A 26,386-nucleotide genomic window follows, 5' to 3' on the forward strand; every position below is an offset into this window, starting at 1 on the left:
GCCCTGTGCTCTTCACAGATGAAAGCAGGTTCACACTGAGCACGTGTGACAGACGTGACAGAGTCTGGAGACGCCGTGGAGAGCGATCTGCTGCCTGCAACATCCTTCAGCATGACCGGGTCAGTGGGTCAGTAATGGTGTAGGGTGGCATTTCTTTGGAGGGCTGCACAGCCTTCCATGTGCTCGCCAGAGGTAGCCTGACTGGTATTAGGTACCGAGATGAGATCCTCTGACCCCTTGTGAGACTATATGCTGGTGCGGTTGGCCCTGGGTTTCTCCTAATGCAGGACAATGCCAGACCTCATGTGGCTGGAGTGTGTCAGCAGTTCCTGCAAGATGAAGGCATTGAAGCTATGGACTGGCCCGCCTGTTCCCCAGACCTGAATCCGTTTGAGCACATCTGGGACATCATGTCTCGCTCTATCCACCAATGTCACGTTGCACCTCAGACTGTCCAGGAGTTGGCGGATACTTTAGTCCAGGTCTGGGAGGAGATCACACAGTAGGCCATCCGTAACCTCATCAGGAGCATGCCCAAGCGTTGTAGGGAGGTCATACAGGCAAGTGGAGGCCACACAGAATACTGAGCCTCATTTTGACTTGTTTTAAGGACATTACATCAAAGTTGGATCAGCCTGTAGTGTGTTTTTCCACTTTAACTTTGGGGGTGACTTCAAATCCAGGCCTCCATTGGTTAATAAATTTGTTTTGCATTGATGATTTTTGTGTGATTTTGTTGTCAGCACATTCAACTTTGTACAGAACAAAGTATTCAATGAGAATATTTCATTCATTCAGATCTAGGATGTGTTATTTGAGTATTCTCTTTATTTTTTTGAGCAGTGTATATCCATCTGAACTAACAGTCCTTCTGAGGACTAATCCAGCTGTATATATTTAGTGGTGATAGCAGGAAGGCAGGCAAGCAGTGTATGTGGCAGACTGCAATACATATAGTCAGGGGTGGATTAAGAGTAGCAAGGGCCCCGGGCAATTTAGAAGGCGCGGGCCCCCCCCCCCCCACACACACACCTAATGTATCACATGTTACATGATCCCCTGTGATAGATCATGTGATAGTGTTATGTTCTGCTACCAAAGCTAAGGAAAGAGAGGAGATCTGTCCCTACTATAAGACTCAGCTGAATCCCTACGATGTAACAGGGAACCTGATCCTGCGATCAGACCTGCTAAAGTCCTAATCTAGTCTGTACGGAGACCTATAGATTTGGGGAGGGAATCCCTAGAAGTACTAAGGACTGGGAGGAATATGGGACACCTCCTAACAGAAATAGTAGCAGACAGACGAACAAACAAAATAGATAGAACCTAGAGGTCCGTAGACCAAGCAAACTAACAGAGTTAGATACAGAGCACAGGCTAGCTAGAAAGTAGATATACAATGAAGTCCAGCAAAGCCAGAAGGGCGGAGCAGGATTAAATAGGCCAACAAGGTCATGTGACCAGCAAAGGAAAAAAAACCTAACAGCAAGGTTCTAACAGATAGTTCACGTGAAATTAATTTGGCACAATATTAATTATAATAATTTTTTTTAGGCTGTGTGCCCACTATGCGTTTTTTAAGCAATTCCACTGCAGAAACGCTTAAAAAACGCTTGGTAGAAGGCCTGCCAGGTTCCCCAATGATTATCCACATGTGCTGTGCACATGCTGCGGAAATATCCGCTGCGGATTATCATTGTGGAAAAATCCGCAGCATTACCAATTATTTTGCGGAAGCTCGGCGCTTTCGCCGCCATTGATTTGCATTGGAACGCATGTAATCCGCATCACTGCATGTGTACATGCTGATTCCATGTGTTTCAATGTGCGGATGGTACCTGGGTTTGGAGAAGAGGAGACTCTCCTCCAGACCCAGGTACCATAGTACCTGTAAAAAAAAAGAATAAAATAAAAACTAAATATCATACTTACCTTCTGATGGCCCCCGGTGTCTTTATCCGATGCGTCCTGGCTTGCCGGCAGCTCACGATGGTCTGAAAAGGACCTACCGTGATGTCATTTAGTCATGTGATGGGTCACTCGACCGCTGACGTTGGCAGGCCATCAGAAGGTAATAATATATTTATTTTTTATTTTTTACCATTCTTTTACGGTCACACTATATAAATCCATGCCGGATGCATGGATTTATATAGTGTGACCAAGTTGTCAAGCACTTTCCAAGTGATGCTAAAATAGCTTGGAAAAGCGCTTGATAACCCGGATGCAGAAATGCATGTGAAGAACGCTTCACATCCGCTTGTCCCTGGCAGGAAAAATGCATGTGCAATCTGCATGCGTTTTTTCTGCCAGGGAGATGCAGAAACACTCAAAAAAAAATCTGGAGCTTTTCTGCATCGTGGGCACATAGCCTTACATTAATTGTATGACTCAATATTGAGCACACGTAGCCATCTATACACAGCAGGAGGCCACACGTAGCCATCTATACACAGCAGGAGGCTGCACGTAGCCATCTATACACAGCGGGAGGCTGCACGTAGCCATCTATACACAGCCGGAGGCCGCACGTAGCCATCTATACACAGCCGGAGGCCGCACGTAGCCATCTATACACAGCCGGAGGCCGCACGTAGCCATCTATACACAGCGGGAGGCCGCACGTAGCCATCTATACACAGCGGGAGGCTGCACGTAGCCATCTATACACAGCGGGAGGCCACACGCAGCCACCTATACACAGCGGGAGGCCACACGCAGCCATCTATACACAGCGGGAGGCCGCACGTAGCCATCTATACACAGCGGGAGGCCGCACAGCGCCATCTATACACAGCAGGAGACCGCACGTAGCCATCTATACACAGCAGGAGGCCGCACGTAGCCATCTATACACAGCTGGAGGCCGCACGTAGCCATCTATACACAGCTGGAGGCCGCACGTAGCCATCTATACACAGCTGGAGGCCACACAGCGCCATCTATACACAGCGGGAGGCCGCATGGCGCCCCCCCCAGAGACAGCGGGAGGCCGCACGCAGTCACGCACACAAACATATACAGACATATACATACACGCATAAACACATTTGAAACACAAAAATACATATAAACAGACATCACACAATGATATCTGCCTGCACACACACACTCACTCAATCACACATACACACACTCACTCAATCACACATACACACACACACACTCTCTCACACACACTCTCTCACACACACACACACTCTCTCACACACACACACTCTCTCTCACAAACACACACAGACACACACTCTCTCTCACAAACACACACAGACACACACAGACTCACCATCCCCCGGCTTGGCTCCAGTCCTCCAGCTCCTTTCCAGTGCAGCACTGCAGGCCGGGCGCGCACTGCGTGACATCACAGTTAGGAGACACGGCCGCGCACAGGGCCGTGTCTCCTAGCAGTGACGCGGCCGGGCCATCACAGGTAAGTTAACAGCTGCAGTGCTGGCCAGGCCGGAGAAGAAGCAGCGTCCGTGCGCCGCTGCTGGGGGAGCGGTCCGGGGGCCCCCCCGCCACTGTCTGCCAGTATGTGCCGCAGCGCCGCACATATAATGAGGGCAATCTGGCCATAGACACCCCGGAGCCTCGGGCCCTCTGGAGGCCCAAGGCCCTGGGTGGTAGCCCGGATTGCCCTCATTATAATCCGCCTATGCATATAGTGCAAGAGGGTCCATTGAACGTTCCTGCTGCTGCCGTTCTTACTGATATTTGTAGACATAGCCCCAGATATCAGGGGCCAGGGAATTTTTTTTTTTTATCTTAATCCTGGTTATTTGCTTAAAAAGCAATCCAGAGTGCACCATTTTTAGTCTCCATTTGCTTGTTCTCACCGCAGAATAAAGCCAGATCTGTTCCATATTTCAGCGATAAAAATCCGGAAATTTAAACTGAACGTGGAAAATATTGGCCTCCTTTTCCATTCTGTTGCAGTGTGTCAGTCAAGCTATGCACACTAAGTGACTGTGAAGAATAGTATTAGTAAATTACAGGCCTGCTCTTTAAAACCGTGGTTCTCTGTCAGACATAACACCTATAAGACTGTTCCAAAATTAGACATTCCTTCCATTTTCATTCCATTGCAGTGTGTCGGTTAAGCTATTCACACTAGGTGTCTGTGAAGAATATTATTAGCAAATTACGGGCCTGCTATTTAAAATTGTGGCTCTCTGTCAGACATATCACATATAACTGCGTTCCAAAATCAGCCATTTCTCGTGAACGTGGAAAATATTGTCCTCTATTAAAAATGGGCAAGGTGCGTGGCAAGGGTCGGGGAAGTGGATGTGATGGTGATGGCGCATGCAGAGGCTGAGGACGTGGCTGTGGGCAAGCTGAAATTGTGCCACAACAAACACCCCCATCTTGTCGCTTGACCTTCCTGATCCAATTACTAGGGGACCGCAGAACACCACTATTGAACACAGTGCAGTGTCAAAAGGTTATTGGTTGGATAGCAGATAATACTTCCAGTCACTTAGCCACCACCACCACCACCCTCTCTTCCACAGTCTCAGTAGCCGTGATTCTGAACCGCATATTCCTCACCCTGATCCTCCTTCCTCCCACCATGCCGAATGCCCGGAGACAACTAATCCCACACTTGGACACTCAGAAGAGCTGTTCACTTTTCCATTTGTAGATTCGGGCCTCTTGCCCGGCCAGATTCAAGTGAGTCAAGAGAATGCGTGTAGCGATGCCCAAATATTGGAATGGCCAGGGTCACAGGAAGGCGCCGGTGGGAAAGTGCAATTACTGTCACAAGAGGTGGACGATGCGATGATTATGATGAAACACAATTGCCAGAAAGTCAGGAGGAGGACTAGAATGCGGAATTGGAAAACGAGGTGGTGGATGATATAGTAACTGACCCAACCTGGCAGGGGGACATACAGAACGAGGACAGCAGCACAGAGGGGGAGGGGGGCGTAGCACCATAACAGGCAGTAAGAAGCAGTGTGGTGTCCGCAGACACAAGGCGGGAAAGCGTTCCTCCTAACGACGGAAGTTACCAGTACAACTGTTAGGTCTTCCAGAGTCTGGTTGTTTTTTTAAAGACTCTGCAGATAACCCCAAAAAGGCCATTTGCACCACCTGCCAGGCCAGCATCAGAAGGGGTAGCAAAACTATCAGCCTGACCACCACCAGCATGATCAGGCACATGGCAACAAAGCACCCGACTAAGTGGGCCAAACCCCAGGGTCCAGCAACAGTGTCTGCAGGTGACACCACTGCTTCTTCCGCTGTTGTGCATGCATGCCAATCCCCTGTCCATGGCGCATGCCAAGATGCCTCTCGCCCTGCACCTGTCGTTGAACACTTTCAACCAGCACCATCAGCAAGCACGTCCACGTCCTTGTCCCAGGGCAGCATTCATTTATCCCTACCCCAGTCCATGGAACGCAAGTGCAAATACGCAGCCAACGCTCCACAGGTCACACTACTAAATTCACACATTTCGCAAATGCTTGCGTTCGAAATGTTGCCTTTTAGGCTCGTAGTGACAGAAGCTTTCCGCAACTTGATGGCGGCAGCCATCCCTCAGTACTCGGTCCCCAGCCGCCACTATTTCTCCCGGTGTGCCGTCCCCGGATTACATGAGCACGGGTTCCACAGCATTAGATGTTCCCTCAACAACGCACTTACTGGGAAAGTCCACCTAACCATGGACACGTGGACAAGTGTTTGTGGGCAGGGATGGTAAATCTCGCTGATGGCACACTGGGTTAATATAGTGGAAGCCAGTACCAAGTCAGACCTTGGGATGGAACACGTCATCCCGATGTGGGCCCTGGGTCAATCAGGGTTGCCCCCACATTCTACAGCTCCTGTACCTCCTCCTCCTCCTCCTCTTCAGTCTCCATTTCTGAAATTACCACATCAGGCGCAAGCTGGAAGCACTGCAGCACTGCCTCAGCCATGCGGCAACAGGTTGTGCTGAAGCTAATATGCTTAGGTGACAAACCGCACAACGCTGAAGAGTTGTGGACAGCTCTGAAAGAGCAGGCAGATCTGTGGCTGACACCACTGACCCTACAGCCAGGCATGGTCGGCTGTGACAATGGCCGGAACCTGGTGGCGGCTCTTAGGCGAGGCGAGCTCACACATGTACCATGCCTAGCCCATGTGCTCACCTCAGGGCCGCCACCAGGTTCCGGCCATTGTCACACACGTACCATGCCTGGCCCATGTGCTTAACCTCATGGTTCAGCAGTTTCTCAAAACCTACCCGGATCTGTCAGATCTGCTTGTCAAAGTACGCCGCCTGTGTGCCCATTTTGGTAAGTTAGCTACAGCTTCCGCGGCCCTTGCCGCGCTTCAGCAGTGTTTGCAGCTTCCAGCTCACCGACTGATCTGTGATGTCCCCACGCGTTGGAACTCTACATTGCAGATGTTGAGAAGGATTTGTGAGCAAAAGAGGCCAGTTGTTGAGTACCAGCATCAACAAAGCCGTCGGTATTCAGGTCAGACTCCACACATAAAACCCCAGGGGTGGACATGGACATTTGTACCATCCTCCAAAACTTTCAGGACTCCACCAAGATGGTGAGCGGCAATGATGCCATAATTAGCATCACCATCCTGCTTCTCTGTCTTCTGAAACGCTCTCTGCTCACAATTAAAGAGGTTGCATTACAGGCGGAGCACGATGAGATGGAGCAAGGAACCATACAGGGTGATTCCACACAGCCCAGCCTCATCTCATCTCAATGTGGATTGGGTGACAATGAGGAAGAGGAGGAGGAGGAAGAACAGGAGCTAGTTTCCTGCACTATAGATGGTACTACCTGCACAACTGTCATACCGTCTGTTCAGCGTGGATGGCTTGAGGACAGGGAGGAGGAGGATGAGGAGGAGAACATGGTGAGGACACGGAAGTCTTGCTTCTTTGCAGTCTGGCACACATGACTGAGTTTATGTTACACTGCCTTTCCTGTGACCCTCGCGTAGTCCAAATTTTGGGTGACAGTCATTACTGGTTTGTAACACTTCAAGACCCACGTTACAAGGAGAACTTTCTGTCTCTTATTCCTTTGCAGGACAGGCCTAATAAAATGGGGCAGTACAGGCAAGAGAGACTCAAATGCAATCCAGCAGAGACAGGGGAACACTGTCAAAGTTCTAGGACAGTTTTCTCAGACCCTCCCATTGCACAGGCCCTAAGGCGCGGGGTATTCTCCCAAGGAAGGAAAAGTTTCGGAAGATGGTGAGGGAGTACCTTGCCGACCTTACCAACGTCCTCTGTGATTCCTCTGTGCCTTATAATTATTGGGTATCCAAGCTGGACACGTGGCATGAACTGGCTCTTTACGCCTTGGAGGTCCTGGCCTGCCCTGCCAGAAGCGTTTTGTCAGAGCGAGTTTTTAGTGCCGCTGGTGGAATTATAACCGATAGGCACATCTGCCTGTCAACTGAAAATGCTGACAGGCTGACTTTTATAAAAATGAACAAGGGCTGGATTGGGCCAGACTTCTCAACACGACCAAATGGTAGCAGCGTAACATAAACTCAAATATAGTGTCTTTTTTTAGGAGGTCTTACTCTATTCCCATGCACCTCTGTCTTCACACCCAGACATGGGTATACACTTCCTGATTTTGTCTATTTGCTCTTGTCCGCATCCTCATTCTCCACCACCATATCACCACTATATGTACCATATCAACATATGTACCTCTCTTGCAAGGGGCATTGGAGTTCCTCCAATTTTTTGCAGCCGTTGCTTCACTGCATACCCTATAACTGAATAGCAGACCCTCTCCTTTCTAATGGGAACATGTCGTACTCGTTACTCTGGCCCAGCTGTATGTGTCTTTAAATTGTTAGTGGGGTTTTTCCTAAATATTAGCAGCCGTTGGACTCACTGCATACCCTATAACTGAATAGCAGACCCTCTCCTTTCTAATGCGAACATGTTGTTACTGTAGCCCAGCTATATGTGTCTTTAAATTGTTAGTGGGGTTTTTCCCAAATTTTTGCAGCACTTGCAGTCACAGCATGAGCATTTCCACTCTAGGAGATACGCTCCTTTATAATGGGAACATATTTTTTACTGAGACCCTCCTCTATGTCTCTTCAAAGGGGTATTGGGTTGCGTCCAAATTTTAGGCAGCACTTGCAGTCTCTGCATATGGAATAACAGTATAGGATACCCACTCGTTAATAATGGGAACAACAAAGCACAGCCGACTGCTGGCCCTTTAAGAATAGTAGGGGCCGCCTGATGGCCCTATAAAAATAGTCTTGAAATTAAAAAGGATGTGTCTGATGATGTGTCACACACCACATGGGCAGATAAGGTTGCAAAATGTTAAAATTACATTTCCCGGTGAATGCATTTGTCTTGGTTGAATGCAATGCAAAAGTGCAAAAACGCATCAAAAACGCTACATGTGAACATAGCCCAAGGTGTGGAGAAGCATTTTTGTTTTTGGTTTTTATTTATTTTGACTTATATACAAGTCATTACCCTGGAAAGGATGTTCCTTAACATATTTCCCAGGAAAATTTATTTCGGTTTTTCTTTTTGTATGTTTTATTGTGAGTCTGTAAAAGTGGCGTAATACCTATGACAACATTTGTTGACAGAAGTGACCTGGGATTCATAAATGCTTCCAGGGGTCTTCCCCTTGCTGATCCCATGTCATTTGAGCACTGTTCCCATCGATTTGGGCATTTTTAGGCCCTCTGCAGGCCGCCGGGGGTAGCCGTCGAAAAAATGCTCGAGTTTCCCACAAACTTACATTGGGCTTGTTACTCGGTCTGAGCACTCGAGCATTCCAGTTTGCTCAACTCCAACAACGAGTACCACAGCATTTTAGTGCTCGCTCATCACTAGTGAAGAACTTACCTGCTGGTGGTTGCTGTCTACCTGCCTGTTTTGCCCTGTGGTGATGTGTTCTAGCTCAGTCGGTGATTCTCCGACTTAATTTAACCTCACATCAACAGGGTAGCTCTTTCACTTCTGGTCTGCTCCATCTATGGGGCGTCAATGCTGACATCAAGCTGATTGACACCCGGCTCCCTGCAGTTAGGCAGCGGGAAACCGGCTGTCATCCAGCATGACATTGGCAGTGAAGCTAAGTCGACAGAGCAGAGCAGAAGAGATGGAGCTGTTCTGTCAATGTGATATAACCAGAAGCAGGAGAATCATTGACAGGAGCAGACCTCGACCACGCTGAGCCCGACGAGATCGATACAGAGCAGACAGGTAGATAGAGCAACTACCTGCCTGTAAGTCTCAACCCTAAAAAACAAAAAATAAAAGTCCTGTATAACCCCTTGAAAAACAGGGTTCATGTGGAAAAATCACACCTTTTTACAGATAATATAGTAGATGTTATTTGCATACCATGCAACCACAGAAAACTCTAAGTAAAGTTAAAGAAGCCCTCCCATGAATTTTAATTTCTTTGTTAATCAATTAAATAGGCCTATAGTTTGACCATAATGGTCTGAATTTGGTTTGGGTATCATAGATATTGAGGCTATACCAGGTCTCTGTTCGTCTGTAAAGGAGTTAAAATATTTTGTGAGGTGAGAATAGATGTATATTTTTTGTAGCATAAGGCTGTGAATCCATTGGGACCTGTTTTTTATTTAGTTTTAGTTGGGGGATAACTGTTTCTTCTATTTCAATAGAAGAAATATCTTGGTTTAGATGACTTACTAAGGAAGGGTTGAGGGTGGGGAGTGGAATAGAACTATGGTAGGTATCAATTGTTTGTTGGTCACCAGGTAAGAATTGCCATATAATTTTTTGAGGTGTTGTTGAAATACTCAAGCAATATGTTGTGAGTTGGTCATGATGCCTTTCCCATTACACAAATGTATTGGGGTGCATGGTGAAGGGAGGCATTTTAAGTGACGAAAGAGTGTATAAGTGTTGTTATGATCAGCGTAAGGCTCAGTTAGCATTCTCAGTGAGGCAGAGGTCTAGCTCAGCTCGCACGTGGGTGAGGTCTCAGTAGGTTGAAGGTGAGGGGGAGTTTTCAACTAGAAATCTAGAGTTAGCACCTTACTCACTAATTCTGACAATCTAGCCAACCTTTCTTTTTTCTGAGGGCAAAATGTTTTGCTGGACAAGTTATATTTTTCAATGCCACCATTAGGATACATATGCTATATTTTTAATTTTTCTTTGGCAGGAGAAAAATTCCTAGTGTTGAGCATACGTGCTCGGATAAGGTGTTATCCGAGCATGCTCGAGTCCTAACCAAATGTTTTTGGCATGTTCATAAAATATGTTCGCATAGCATGTCATGCGGCTATTCGACAGTCGCAAACATGCAGGAATTGCCTAACAAACAAGCAAGCTGTGAGACATGCAGCCATGGCGAAGCGAACATATTTTATGAGCGCGCCGAAGACGCTCGGTTAGGACTCTAGCGTGCTCTGTTAACACCTTAGCCAAGCACGTTCACTCACCACTAAAAGTTACCATTTTTTACCATGTAATTTTAAAAAAAGAAACTTTACATAAGGCTTAGTACAATTACACTGATACCAAATACATATGTATTTATATTTTTTATATTTTAATACTTATGCACAATAGAAACATATTTTAACATACTTTATCCTATTCAGTATATCAAGGCTGCATTATACAATATATGTACTTTTTAACTTTTGTGTCTCCCCCACTTCCTCATAGACTGTAAGCTCGCGAGCAGGGCCCTCACTCCGTTCGATATGAGATATGCTTATTCTGTATTGTCTGTATATGTCCCCCTTAAAATTGTAAAGTGCTGCGGAATATGTTGGCGCTATAAAAATAAACTATTATTATTATTATTATTAAAGAAAAGCTGCATTGGAAGGCCATTAATGTTTCATTTTTGATGGTTGTTTTCTTTTGTGGGATTTGTTACAACTTTTTATTGGTACAATTTTGGGAGAATGTAAAATAAACTCATTAACTTATGTACGTACAATAGAGGTACACAAACACAGTGATTCACATTATATTCTATATTTTACACTCCATCATCCACCTACAGAAACCTAAATCCGTGATCATCTGATAGACTATATAATGCTTTGGAATACATAGCATTCCAAAGCATTATAGCCCATCATTACTGTATGTGCTTAGTGGGTGTATATTTGTGCACACATGCATATAGTCATTTACAGGCTTGTTAAAGGGAACCTGTCACGTGAAAAAAACGCTATTAACCTGCAGATATGGAGTTAATCTGCTGGTTAATAGTATTCTGAAGTTGCCTGATGCCCGTACTTAAGGCTCTGCTGCTGAGCAGAAATTAACTTTATTCCTCCTGGCAGCGCTTAGGTTTCAGACATGGGGGTGGCACCAGCATGGGTTCAGTCACCATTGTGTGTATAGAAAGTGGTGGCAGTAACCGTGCCCCCTGCACTGACTGATAGCCGGCTCTAATGATGAGCGAGCTGTCAGTCAGTGTCAGGAGCACGATCTATGCACAGAGTGGTGACTGAACCCACGCCGGCACAACCTCTGTGACTGAAACCCGAACGCTGCTAGGAGGAATAAAGTTAATTTCCTCCTGGTGTAATACCCCAGAGTTGTGTATTACTAAAACTCTGTGTAAATTATTTATAATATGTAAGGAGTTAAATGATTGTAAATTGTATGTTACACCATTTGGAAAATAAACAGTTAAGTCTCCTCACCAAGGCAAGTTGCTAAGAGAATAGTCTGGTGGGTGGAGTTATGTACATAAAAGTAATAGCAAGAATAATTTTAATCAGAATCAAGAGTGAGTCCAATGAGTCTACAGAGCTTAGTATGGAGTCTAGAAGGGAAGTTCAGTGAACATCAGCACAAGGACAGCTCAAAGTATGTGAGGGAATTTATTCCCCTGTTCCACCAGGCCGTTATGGAGCAGCTAGTCGGAAGAGAGTGTGAGTGAACCTTTAGGATGTCTACTGCTGGGGTGGAGTGATCTCCTGATTCTCTTGTGCACATGGGTCTAACTGCTATTGCAAGCGGGCCTAGAATGCAGGAAGAATACTCATACATAATTAAGGTTAGTGAGGCTTGGACATGGAGGCTATCCAAGGATTGCAGCCCTGAAAGGGTGGAAGATACTCTCATAGTGACACCAGATTTATACACTGGAGGGACTTGCTGTCATGTGCTCCTCATATGCACCCGGTTCTCTGGATCTGCTACCATCTGCTGTCTGTGAAATTTTGGAACTTTAGTCAGCTGCACATTTCCATTGTACCATTTCAGGCTGTTACCATCTATGGCTGTGCTGAAGTAAAAGTAAGGCCACGGCCCCACTATCAGTATTTGGTCAGTATTCAGTCAGTATTTTTTCTCAGGAGTGGGAGCCAAAACCAGGAGTGGGTGATAAATGCAGAATTGGTGACTTGTTTCTATTATACCTTTTCTCTGATTGTTCCTCACCTGGTTTTAGCTCCCACTCCTGAGAAAAAATACTGACCAAATACTGATAGTGGGGCCATGGCCTCTCCTGTCCTCCCTTTGCAACTACATCACGGGGAACACCACCACCATCACATTTAGAGGGGACAGTTAAACAGCGGCGTTTAACCCCTGCATACCAACTGCTGTGTGCCTCCTTATTAGGGTGCCTCCAAAGTGCCAGGCACCGGGCATGGCCACCACTGCCCATGTGACAGAAAAGGAAGAGGATCCTACCCATGCCCGGTGTACTGGAGGGCTCAGCTCTGCACTCTGGTGTGTTGCATCTCTTTTTGGCGTCACAAACGGGATCCCACCTCCACGTCCCTTATGCCTTAGAGAGAATGAAAACCATGCTAAGTTTCTGAAAAACAACAACAAAAAACGAATGTGCCGATCGTGCAAATTATATTATCACACCCACACGGGCATGATAACATGGAAAGAGGGCTGACTAGTCTGGGGAACTAATGCCCCATTGACTAGTAAAAGCCCACATTAGTATAGGGAAAGCAGAGGTTATAAATGCTTTTGTAAAGCTTTTACTGTATTTAACTGAATTATGTTAAACAGGGTTGGTTAGGGAGGGGGTTTATTCTCGTATAGCTGAATGCTGATGGATTGGAAGGCATGGGGGACCTGACAGGTTCCCTTCAAGAAAGATTCAAACGATGCTATTGTTACTAAAAAAAAGTTAGTGTGAACATGTGCTTTAAGAAAGTTTAAATGGCGGACCATGTGAACTCAAAATGGAGGACTGTCGTCTTGACAAGAGGAAGAACGTTGCATTGTGGGTGGGTGCTGGAAAAGATCACCAAAGATAGCCCAGCCCACTGCAAGAAAAATGCCTGACCGAAGTACAGCCCCCTGGAAACAAATCACCCCTTCTAAGAAGTAACAGTGCACACTTTGTGCCTCCACATGGAAACAATGCCCCCTATATGCCTCCAGAGGATAACTGTGTCCCCTGTGTACCTCCACAGAGTTAATTAAGTCCTCCACACAGACATCTTTGGATCGTTGCTTTTCCAGTGTCCTGCCCACTTTTCCCCACCTTTACACAAACTCCATACTGCTATAATCAATCATCAATAGTGCCTAGACAGTAATAATGCCAGCCTGCAACCCAACACAATAACATAGGGCACTTCTCTGTGCTCTAAGACCGTAATAGTGCCCCCTCTTTGCTTTCATACACTGTGCTATTAGTGCTCATCTTTCTGCCTCCCTGTAGTAATAGTGCCCCCCTGCACTTCCACATTGTAATAATACTCCCATTGTGCCTCCACATGGTACTAGGGCCCCCTCTGTCCCTCCACATGGTATTAAAGCCCCCTCTGTGCCTCCACATGGTATTAGTGTCCCCTTTGTGTCATAACATGGTAATAGTGCTTCTTCTATTCCCTCATACAGTAATGATTGATGTCCCTTTAGTGTCCCATATGTTCCCCCACAAGTAATGGTGTCCTATCAGTGCCCCCACATGGTAATAGTGCTTCCACATGGTAATGGTGGCCCTTCTGACCCCCCACATGGTGATAGCGCTTCTGTGTGCCTCCAGACTGTCTTAGTGTTCGATCTGTACCCCTACAAAAAAATAGTTGCCTAAAGTAAGCAAAAAAGATCTTGCATAAGGAAGAGTGAAATATTTAATTTGTTTAACAATCTGCATTAAAACTATTACACTGATTGTACAACTGTGATAAATCTTCCCGTGTTTTTACTCTCTGCACTAGTTTTAAGCTGTCTTACTTTAAGACTAAAAATGGCTTGGTCTTCCTGAGGGGTTAAGTAATTACAGGCTACATCAGTTTAGTTATTATATTGGATCTAAGAGTATTTTTAATTACTTGCATTATTTAGACTGCAAGAAACACAATTATTGGTTCGCAATATAGATGGCCACTGACAGTCCCATACTACTTAGAAGACAGTCTTGGTAAGTAAATCACATACTCCTCTCATGTCTTTGCAATCATAATTAGTACCAATGAATAAGCTCTAAATGAATAAACATTTCATGAAATAGAATCAAAAACCTGAATATAACCTATTGTTTAAATTAGATGCTTGATTTACATGTATTTTTTAAATTATTTTAGCAACGTTATTTTTTTGTTCATATCACAAACTTAATTAAAAAACAAAGTAAGTAATGTTGCAATTTTCCCACTGGCCATTCATGCTATTCTACAATTATATTTCCTGTCCTTTCAAGAAAAGTTCTCATCAGTTCTGGCATTCTTTTCCCCTTGTGTAACCACTTTCTATGTCACGGCTGTTGTTGACTGTGAGAGATCTATAAACTGGGAACATCACTGCTACGACTGATGTACACCAATATCTTCTTACCCCATCTTGCATTAAATTATTATAGGCTAGAAAAGCTGAGGTCTAGTGGAAAAGGTTAGTGTTGAGCGAGCATGCTCGACACTGCTCGGTACTCGCCCGAGCATCTCACTACTCGGGATGTTCGGCGAGCACCGAGCATTTCCGGGTTACTCGGGCGGGAGCTCGGGTCTCCGCCCTGCACGTTTGGCGCTCTTTACAGAGCCAATGAACATGCAGGGATTGCCAGCCAGTTACTGTAATGCCGCAGCCATGTTGTTTGTGGGCATTACAGTGATTGGCTGGCCGCACACCATCACCTCGACTATTTAAAACCAGGCGCCGCCATCTTGTGCACAGTCGCTCCGAATCAGACAGTGTAGGGTGAGTGCTGCTGAGCTAGGGAGAGATTTATACTCCGAAATAGTTAGTGTAGGGTCTCAAAGACTGCCAAATCAAACAAACAGTCCTTCTCAGGACTAATATCGATCCCAGATATCAGGCAGGCAGGCTGTATAGGAGACGCAGTGGTTATACCAGCAAACGCTTCATTACAGTCCTGTGTGCTCCTGTTGGTCAAATTGCTAGACTTATCACCCCGGTCTCAGGGGCCAGGAAAATTTTTTTTTTTTTTCATCTAAATCCTGTATTTTTTTTTCCCTCAGTCAGACTGTCCAAATACGCGTCTTATTAACTTTTTGGTATCCCCCCCCCCCAAAAAAAAAAATTGAGTGTCTCCCTGACTGGTCAGACACCAATATATCTGTTTAAAAGAGTCTGGTGTAGGCGGGACAAATATAACTGTGGTTTTGCAGTTCCACAGTTCAAATCTCTGTATTATCCAGCTTTTGGTATTTTTTCCGTAAAGAAAAACAGTAATAGTGTCTCCCTGATTGTTCAGTCACAAATATATCTGTTTAAAAGATTCTGGTGTAGGCCAGAGAAATAGAACTGTGGTTTTCCTCTTCCACAGTTCTAATCTCCTTTTTATTACCCTTTTTCCATTGATAGTGCGAGTGTAAGCTATTTTACTTCATTTACAATGGGCAAGGCGCGTGACAAGGTACGTGGAACTGGTTCTGGTGATGGTGCGTGTAGAGGACGGGGCAGTGGCCAAGGTGAAAATGTGCCACAACCAACAGCCACATCTTCTCGCTCCCACTTCTTGACCGAATTACTAGGGAACCACACTACAACACCAGTATTGCAAACTGATCAGTGTGAACAGGTTATTAATTGGATAGCAGATAATACTTCCAGTTACCTGGGCACCACCACCTCTGGTCTGTCTTCCACACGGTCAAGTTTTAGTAGCCGTGAGTCTCGACTGCATACTCCTCCTCACCCTGATGCTCCTTCCTCCTACCATGCCGAGTGTCGTCAGACAGCAACTGATCCCACACTTGGACACTCTGAAGAGCTGTTCACTCGTCCATTTCCATATTTGTGCCCCTCGCCTGCTCCACTTGAAGTGGTGGAAGAGGAGATCCCATGTAGCGATGCCCAAATATTTGAACAGCCACGGCCAGAGGAAGTCAACGTTGGCAATTTGTCACAAGAGGTGGACGATGACGAGACACAATTACCACAAAGTGAGGAGGAGGATCGTGGTGCGCAAGTGGAAGAGGAGGAGGTGATGGATGATCTAGTAACTGACCTAACGTGGCAGGAGGACACGCAGAGCGAGGCCAGCAGCACACAGGGAGAGGGAGGCAGAGTACCCCAACAGGCAGGAAGAAGCAGTGTGGTGGCCGCAGACAGAAGGCGGGAAACAGTTCCCCGTAACACCAACACGAGGGACGTTGCCAGTACAACCGGTAGGTCTTCCAGAGTCTGGAATTTTTTTAAAGACTCTGCTGATAACCCCAAAAAGGCCATTTGTACCACCTGCCATGCCAGCATCAGCAGGGGTGACAAAACTACCAGCCTGACCACCACCAGCATGATCAGGCACATGGCAGCAAAGCACCCGACTTTGTGGGGCGAACCCCAGGGTCCACGACCAGTGTCAGCAGGTGTCATCACTGCTTCTTCTGCTGTTGTGTGTGTAATAGAACCCCCTGTTGTGCGTGCAAGGCAATCCCCTGTCCATACTGCATGCAAAGATGCCCCCTCCTCTCAGTCGTCACTTGTTATGGCAGTTCCTCAAGAAACAGCATCAACGTCCATGTCCCACCGCAGCGTTCAATTGTCCATATCCCAGAGCTTTGAACGAAAGCGCAAATTCGCAGCCAAGGCCCCACAGGCCACAGTCCTAAATTCGCACATTTCACGACTGATTGATTGCGTTGGAAATGCTGCCTTTTAGGGTGGTGGAGATGGAATCCTTCCGCAACCTTATGGCGGTGGCCATCCCTCGGTACTCGGTCCCCAGCCGACACTATTTTGCCCGGTGTGCCACCCCCGCACTACACAAGCACGCGTCCCAAAACATCTGCCGTGCCCTCAACAACGCAGTTACTGGGAGAGTCCACCTGACAACGGACACGTGGATAAGTGCTTGTGGCCAGGGACGGTACTTCTCCCTGACGGCACACTGGGTAAACATAGTGAAAGCCGGGACCCAGTCGGACCTTGGGATGGAACACATCCTCCCCACACCGAGGACTGAGGCCCTATGTCAGTCAGAGTTGCCCCCACAGTGTACAGCTCCTGCACGTCATCCTCCTCCTCCTCATGTTCAGCCTCCATCTCAGATATCACCACATCAGTTACCAGCTGGAAGCACTGCAGTACTGCCTCAGCCATGCGGCAACAGGCTGTGCTGAAACTCATAAGCTTAGGTGATAAACCTCACACTGCTTGTGAGTTGTGGACAGCTGTGAAAGAGCAGGCCGATCTGTGGCTGAGACCGCTGAACCTACATCCAGGCATGGTCGTGTGTGACAATGGCCGAAACCTGGTGGCGGCTCTGAGGCGAGGCGAGATCACACACGTATCATGCCTGGCTCATGTGCTTAACCTCGTAGTTCAGCGGTTTCTTAAATCGTACCCAGAGTTGCCAGATCTGCTCGTCAAAGTACCCCGCCTGTCAGCTCATTTTCGCAAGTCAGCTACAGCTTCCACCGCCCTTGCTGTGTTGCAGCAGCGTTTGCAGCTTCCAGCACACCGACTGGTGTGTGATGTCCCCACATGTTGGAACTCTACCCTCCACATGTTGCAAAGGATTTGTTAGCAGAAGAGAGCAGTTGTGGAGTTCCAGCTGCAACAAGGCCGTCGATATTCAGGTCAGACTCCACACATAAGACCTCAGGAGTGGACCTGGATGTCTGACATATGTACCATCCTGACAAACTTTGAGGAGTCTACCAAGATGGTGAGTGGCGATGACGCCATCATTAGCGTCAGCATCCCACTTGTCTGTCTTTTGCAACGTTCTCTGCAGAGAATTAAAGAGGAGGCATTGCAGCCAGAGTATGATGAGATGGATCAAGAAGCCGTAGCGGGCGATTACACACAGCCCAGCCTCATCTCATCCCAACATGCATTGGGGGACAATGAGGGAGAGGAGGAGGAGGAAGAACAGGAGCTGGTATCATGCGCTGTAGACGGTAGTACCTGTACAACTGTCATACCGTCGGTTCAGCGTGGGTGGCCTGAGGACAGGGGGGAAGAGGAGGAGGAGAGCATGGTCAGTCGTCATCTTGGTGAGAACACGGAAGTCTTGCCCGTTACCAGTCTGGCACGTATGGCTGACTTTATGTTACGCTGCCTTAACCGTGACCCTCGCGTTGTCAAAATGTTGGGTGACAGTCATTACTGGTTGGTGACACTTTTATACCCCCGCTACATGGAGAACTTTCACTCTCTTATTCCTGAGGTGGAGAGGTCTACAAAAATGGGGTAGTACCAGAAGACCCTTGCTGCAGAACTGTTAAAAAAATTCCCATCTGAACACGCTAGCGGCCGAGGTCACAGTTCGTTGACCAACCAAGGCGTATAGGCAAGAGAGACGCAACTCCAATCCAGCAGAGGCATGTTAACATTCTGGGACAGTTTTCTGAGACCCGTCCAGCTTACAGACCCTGAGGCGCGGGGTACTCACACAAGGAGTGGAAAGTTTCAAAAGATGGTGAGGGAGTACCTTGCCGACCGTACCAGCGTCCTCTGTGATTCTTCTGTGCCTTTTAATTATTGGGTATCCAAGCTGGACACTTGGAATGAACTCTCTCTGTACACCTTGGAGGTCCTGGTCTGCCCTGCCGCTAGCGTGTTATCGGAGCGTGTTTTTAGTGCCGCTGGGGGAATTATAACTGATAAGTACACTCGCCTGTCAACTGACAATGCTGACAAGCTGACCCTTATCAAAATGAACAAGGGCTGGATTGGGCCAGACTTCTCATCACCACCAAATGACAGCAGAGTAACATAAAGTCAAATCCACTGTGTTATTTCGGGAGGTGTATTCCCATGCACCGCTTCACACCCACACATGGGTATACGCTTCCTCATGTCGGCTGTATTTTGCTCTTCTCCTTATCCTCAGCCTCCACCACCACTATACCACCAGGGTGACCTTGTTCCGTGTTGCCAGCATTGCAAGTTCCTCCCTCCTAATTTTTCCCAGCTTTTGCTTGGAAGGCATAGGCAAAGACTATGGGAGACCCACTCCCCAATAATGGGAATAATTTTTTTAAGATACTGTACTGCATGGCTCTTCCAAGGGGCATTAAAACCATCTTGTTAAGCTACTGCAACCTCCACTTCTCTTCCAAGGGGCATTAAAACCATCTTGTTAAGCTACTGCGACCTCCACGTCTCTTCCAAGGGGCATTAAAACCGTCTTGTTAAGCTACTGCGACCTCCACGTCTCTTCCGAGGGGCATTAAAACCATCTTGTTAAGCTACTGCGACCTCCACGTCTTTTCCAAGGGGCATTAAAACTGTCTTGTTAAGCTACTGTGACCTCCACGTGTCTTCCAAGGGGCATTAAAACCATCTTGTTAAGCTACTGCGACCTCCACGTCTCTTCCAAGGGGCATTAAAACCGTCTTGTTAAGCTACCTCCATGTCTCTTCCAAGGGGCATTAAAACCGTCTTGTTAAGCTACTGCGACCTCCACGTCTCTTCCAAGGGGCATTAAAACCGTCTTGTTAAGCTACTGCGACCTCCACGTATCTTCTAAGGGGCATTAAAACCGTCTTGTTAAGCTACTGCGACCTCCATGTCTCTTGCAAGGGGCATTAAAACCGTCTTTTTAAGCTACTGCGACCTCCACGTCTCTTCCAAGGGGCATTTAAACCATCTTTTTAAGCTACTGCGACCTCCACCACTCTACAAGGGTCATTAAAACCGTCTTGTTAAGCTACTGCGACCTCCACCACTTTTCCCAGAGGCATTAAAACCGTCTTGTTAAGCTACTGCGACCTCCACCACATTTTCAAGGGGCATTGATATTGTCTTTTTATTCCACTGTGACCTCCACGTCACTTCCAAGGGGCATTAAAACAGTCTTGTTAAGCTACTGCCACCTCCACGTCTCTTCCAAGGGGCATTAAAACCATCTTGTTAAGCTACTGAGACCTCCACGTCTCTTCCAAGGGGCATTGAAACTGTCTTGTTAAGCTACTGTGACCTCCACGTCTCTTCCAAGGGGCATTAAAACCATCTAGATAAACCATTCTGTACTCCACAGCTCTTCCAAGGGGCATTGAAATGTTGTTTTTAATTAACTCTAACCTCCATGGCTCTTCCAACGGGCATTGCATTTCCTCCTAATTTTAGTCAGCTTTTGCTTTTCAATGCATAGGCGAACACTAAGGGAGACCCACTCCCCAATAATGGGTAGAAGTTTTTTAGTATGCTGTAATCCACGTCCGACCGCTCCTTTTGGTACAGAAACATATCCGACAAGACATGTGTGGTTGACTGGCCTGATATTGATGTGAATGGTCCCTGTTCCTCCTGCTCTTTCTCCTTTGCCACCACCTCATCCATCATTCATCACCTGAAGCTTTGTTTTAACGGGAGTCATAGAACTGGGATAGTAGCAGGAAAACATCCAGCAATCCTCGGAGGAAGTAGGATATGCGCCAAAACGCTGACCACCTCAGGCCTAGTCGCTACTACATACATGCGCTTGCATTCCAAGGAACAGAAAGCTAAGGAGATGGATGGCCTCATGGTCATGAATAATTTACTCATTTTGTAGGAGGCCGACCACTGCTGCTTGCATTCCAAGAAAACAAAGCAGATGCTAACTTCTATCATCATCATGCTCCTCACCTTGGCACTCTCAACTCCCCTGATGGAGAAGCCAGGGCCCACCGGAGGAGTCTGGTTCTCTGGTGGGCTCGTCCAATGCTGCCCTAAAGCAGGCTGGGCTAAGAAAAGTGTGTGGGGGGAAGTTGACAGGAGAAATAGGGGCAGCTGGGGACCTTTTATGGACACCCGGCCACCCCCAGGTGTCTGGGGACCGTGTGTGGACACCCGGCCACTGGGCGGCTGGGGACCGTTTATGGACACTCGGCCACCCCCTGGCGGCTGGGGACCAAGCGTGGACACCAGGCCGCCGGGTGGCTGGGGACTGAGTATGGATACCAAGCCGCCGACGCAGCCATGACGTGGTGGCCAGATTCCGCCTCCACATGCCTAAAAGGCCCAATTTCAAGTGCAAGCAAGCTAGCAGTATGGTATTGCAGTCTGGGGGTGGGAGGGTGGCAGGCTGCTTACTTGCGCTTGCATTGCAAGGAATGGGGGAGGTACAATTGAACACTGCCCTGGGACAAGGACTTGCACGGGGATAGTTGCAAGTCTGCATCTTCTGATGCGGCAAGGATCACTTCTGATGGGCACACTTTTAGGCAGTGACCTGGGTGTCAGAGATGCTTCCAGGAGTCTTCCCCATGCTGTTCCCATATCTTTTCAGCACTGTATTGATGTGTCACACAGCACATGGCCAGATAAGATTGTAAAATGTTAAAATGACATTTCCAGGTGAATGCATTTGTCACGGTTGAAAGCAATACAAAAGTGCAAAAACGCATAAAAAAATGCTACTTGTGAACATAGCCCAAGGTGTGGAGGAGTATTTTTGTTTTTGGTTATTTATTTTACCTTATACACAAGTCTTTACCCTGGAAAGGAAGTTCCTTAACATATTTCACAGGAAAACCGTTTCAGTTTCGGTTTTGAACGTTTTATTGTGAGCCCGTAAAAGTGGCTTAATACCTCTGACCACGTTGTTGACAGCAGTGACCTGGGGGTCAGAAATGCTTCCTGGGGCGATGCCCATGCTGTCCCCATGTCTTTTGAGCACTGTCACTATCGTTTTGGGCACTTTTTAGCCTTTCTACAGACTGCCAGGGGTGCCGCCGCACAAATGCTCGGGTCTCCCATAGACTAACATTGGGCTCGTTGCTCGGGTTGAGCACCCGAGTATCACGGCGAGCTCGGCCTGAGCTTCGAGCACCCGAGCATTGTAGTGCTCGCTCAACACTAGAAAGGGTACATTGTTTTTGCACGTCGGAGTGCCACTTACACTTCTTTTCTACAGGTGTTTGTAAATGGATAGTCACAGTTAGAGATGAGCAAACCCGAACTTAAAAGTTCGGTGGTCGTACCGAACACTTAGTGTCCGGTGCTAAACGTTAAACTCAATGTTCAGAGTTCCGGGGGAAGTACGGGAAGAAGGAGATACAGAGAATTGTCCAGCTGCAAAGTTCTGGACCTAATTGTTTTCAATTGGGTTCTGGTTCATGTTCAAGTTCGGGTCAAGTTTTGGTACCCGAACTGAATTTTGGACTAAAGCTCAGGTTGGATACCAGAACCCGAACTTCAACAGGTCCGCTCATCACTAGTCACAATCAAAGACACTTTAGGTATATTCTCATTTAGTGAAGGGGCTGAAACAAGATTGCAATATCTACTATATAATTTGCTTATCCCGTCTGTCTGTCCGTCCAGGAAATCCCGCGTCGCTGATTGGTCCGGCCGCGGTCAATCAGCGACGCTGGATTTCAGAACAAGATGGCGGATGTTAGCGGCTCATCTGCCGCACGGAGGTCAGCGGCGATGCAGCCGGGAGATGACCGGCGCTAGCTCGCAGTGGAAGTACCCGCACAGGCAGCGCCGCTCCCCGGTCCTCACTAACACGGTTCGCTGATTGGTCGCAGTGCCAAATTTACAGAGCGCGCGGTGGATGCTGGCTGTGACACGATGGGGGATAACCCCGCCCACAGCCCGTCATTCACCGTGATACGCGGAACAGGAGACCCCTGGCTGCCTGGAATTACGTGCTCGCTGTGTGTGGTCAGCGATGTTGTTACAAGCAGTATTGACAAAATGACGTAATTACAAAATTCATTAGGGGCCCCGGGGGGATACATTGGGGGGTTAATTTAAAGTAGTGCACAACCCATTTAAACACTGCTTCGCTGATTAGTCGCACCCGGTCGGCCACATTCTAGAATACCCGATGCGTTAGATTCGGGCAACCATCTAGTATCCAAAATAAACAGGATAGGTGATAAGTAGCTGATCCTTGGGTGACCCTTGTCATTTACAAGAACAAGGCTCATGTGTTTCTCTTTGAATTAATCAGCAGTCAGGCATGGACACTGACACTCCTTTGGAATATCTATGCTTTCTCGTCTCATCAAATTTACCACAACCACCATTGGAAATAATCAACACCATTTTTCAAAAGATATTACATTTTCAGCAAAGATGTTATTCTGTGTATAATGAAAATGTCTGCCATTTTCCAATATACATTCTCTATCAATTTTTGATGATTTTTAAGGTTACTGGTGCCATTATTCACTGTGAACCTTCATTATTTACTTCCAGGAGATTTAAATCTGTACAGGTCACGTGCTGACACAAAGGTCCACGGCTCTGATAACTTTCCTGTGCACTTGTGTGTCCATCTCATGGCCTGTACAGATTTAAAGACCTCATTTAGACATCCGATTATCATTTTTGTATGTGTAAAAAATTGCCCAATTTTTATCATTTTGCTGGGTAAAAATGTCATCAGTGTTTCATCGAAGTGACAATTTTCTAACATCAGTGATTTTCTCATTTTAAGAAAAAAATTGCAATGCTTTGCGCTCACATTACAATGCTTAAAATAGATGGCACATGGAAGGCACCTGTGTTCTATCTGTGATTTTCATGGACCCATAGACTTGTACGTGCGATTTTGATCCCTCACTCGTATCATGAACCTGCTCATGCTGTTTGAATCCTTATTGTGATTGTCCTGATTAAGAAGTTGTATACTTTGAAACGCGTTGATGAATAAACCACTTAGTACTGGATTAGCATCCTCCATTTTTTCACGGCAGCGCAGAAAAATCCTTTTGCTCTTTCTTTTTATGCTTTCATCTACTCGTGGGTCTGCAGCAGTCTCACGTGCTATCAGTGGTTGTGTGCACACAACCCAACCAGGTGAGCACAATTTGTGCATTTCTTTTAATATTGCTACCCAGATAAGACCCTATTTTGTGCTTTGTCTCCTTCCAGTTTTTCCTTCTCGTATAAAAAGAGTATCTTATAGAGAGGCAGTGTCTCTCAGAAGCAAAGATGGTCAGAGGTTCACCAATCTGTCAACAATTACATCTAAAATATTGTATATAAATATCAGAAAAATGTTTCCTAATGTAAAATGGGTAAAAGACATTCCATTCTTCTTTTCTTCACATTTTACACAGGGTCCCAACTTTTTTTGGCTTTGGGGTTGTAAATTATACAATGAATAACCTTTATTAGCTCAAATAGTAATACTGATACCACTTTTTTATTTAATCCATCCAGATTAATGGCTGATCACAAGAGCATTACAGTGGATGCACATCGTGCTTTGTACACTTAAAGGCTATAAATGGAACTTGTCACTAGATTTTTCTCACTTAATCTGAGTGCAGGATAATGACAGAGACCCTGAATCCAGAGATGTCATTTAGTGGTTTGCTTGCTGTAGTTTTGATAAAATTACTCTTTTGTCATCAGGAGATTATCACTAGAGGACTAGTAAACCCCACTGCCTTGTAGTCCTCCATATTCATGAGCTCTATTTAACCACTGATTGGCATCTTTATGCCTATGCACAGTGTACGCAGAAAGCTGCCAATCAGTGATGTGGGCGGGGTCATACCGAGATCATCATTCACAGACCTGGTAGATGATTTACAGCAGATAAAACATTGATTTTTATCAAAATTGCAGCAAGCGGTCCAGTAAGTGATACACTGCTGGAATCAGGGTCTCTGTACCTACATCATGCTGCTCTCATATATGGTAGCAGAAATCTCGTCACAGATTCTTTTTAATAACATAGAAATAAAAACTCCATGCTTTTTTTTCTTTAGATACAAAATGAAACTCCCCTTTCCCGACAATGCTCAATGCTCTGCAGCTATTGGCTGAAGCTTCCAAGAGCAGAAAAGAGGAGGAATTTTTTAAAGAAAATAGAGAGCTATTGATATTAATAGTCATTTAACATTCATTTTATTTTAAATAACTCTAGTAGCTCAATTTCAATAATTATGGCACTAACACTTTAAATAAAATTCAACATTTGATGCACATTTGATACTTTGCTGAGTTAATCTCTGTTTTACCAATTATTGTAAAAGCATAGTAACCCCTAAAAATGTTGTAGGTAGGGTCCTTAATTCTACGACTACGACCGTGAAGATATCATGAAATGAGGAATATATTTTAGAATGATTAGTTAGCCCCTACTAAATTCCCGTTCCTTGAGTGCAAAAATTAATAAACTTATTGTCTCATCCATGTGGCATACTAACTACTACTACTGTCTACGAATCTCTGTCTTTATAGAAATAAATGCAAAAGGCGTGATCCTGAAAGCATTTGAGCGCTTCCGATTGAAGACTTGTCTTGACTTTAAACCCTGGAATGGGGAAAGCAATTATGTATCAGTGTTTAGCGATAATGGGTAAGTAAAGCATTTTGCTAAAAGAGAAGTGGCTGGATTTGTGGTCAGAAAACATCTTTGAGATATTTCTAGGAGATTACATTAACAAAGAATATCAGGAACATAAACCCACCAGCCAACCAGTGCGCACATTACTAATGCAGAACGATTATGTGGTAGATTTCAGTAAACATGTGGAAATAACTGGAGCACCCCAGCATCATGCTTAATCTACACATAGATAGTAGGGAGAGACAACCCATAGTGCCATAGAGCATATATAAAATATTGATCACTTCCACTATAAAGTTGATATCAGCTAATCGGCCAACAGTTTAATGTGTATGGGACCTCATGATTCTCCCTTCACAGATGATGTCATGGAGGATAAGGATTAAGCTGTTTTAATTTTGACATCTGATCCCTTTGATCTTTAGGAAATAAGCCGCTATCAGAGATGTTTGAATTTCTTCACTCTCTTCCCTTGAAAACACATGAATGTTATTTTTGAGCGGAACAGGTTCTGTCCAGCCAGAGATGTTACCTTGGCTGGGTCCTGTAGTAGCCCCCAGTCTGGCAGTACGGGTATGTGCGCTGTCCTGCAGGCATAATCAGCTCCTTGCTGTAGCCAATAAGACAGCACCACACCTTGCTTAAACTTCCAGCATACTGCTGGGAGACACCAGTAATAGTTTATACTTGCTTTGGTTCCGTTTCTGTTCTTCTTCAGTCTGTTTGATTTTCGATTTTTA

General features: G+C 46.1%; 1 protein-coding gene across 1 annotated transcript in view; it reads left to right on the forward strand.

Moving 5' to 3' along the window:
• LOC141265747 (meprin A subunit beta-like) overlaps positions 1-26,386 on the forward strand; it is a 108,757-nt gene that overhangs the window by 11,368 nt on the left and 71,003 nt on the right. The window contains exons 5-6 of the mRNA XM_073679208.1: positions 14,285-14,360; positions 25,538-25,655. Coding sequence (XP_073535309.1) covers positions 14,285-14,360; positions 25,538-25,655 — 194 coding nt within the window. The remainder of the gene's footprint in view (positions 1-14,284; positions 14,361-25,537; positions 25,656-26,386) is intronic.

The sequence above is a fragment of the Phyllobates terribilis genome, unplaced genomic scaffold (genome assembly GCF_046119375.1).
Source record: "Phyllobates terribilis strain yellow unplaced genomic scaffold, ASM4611937v1 Scaffold_4__5_contigs__length_816908805, whole genome shotgun sequence".
Taxonomy (NCBI): Eukaryota; Metazoa; Chordata; class Amphibia; order Anura; family Dendrobatidae; genus Phyllobates; species Phyllobates terribilis.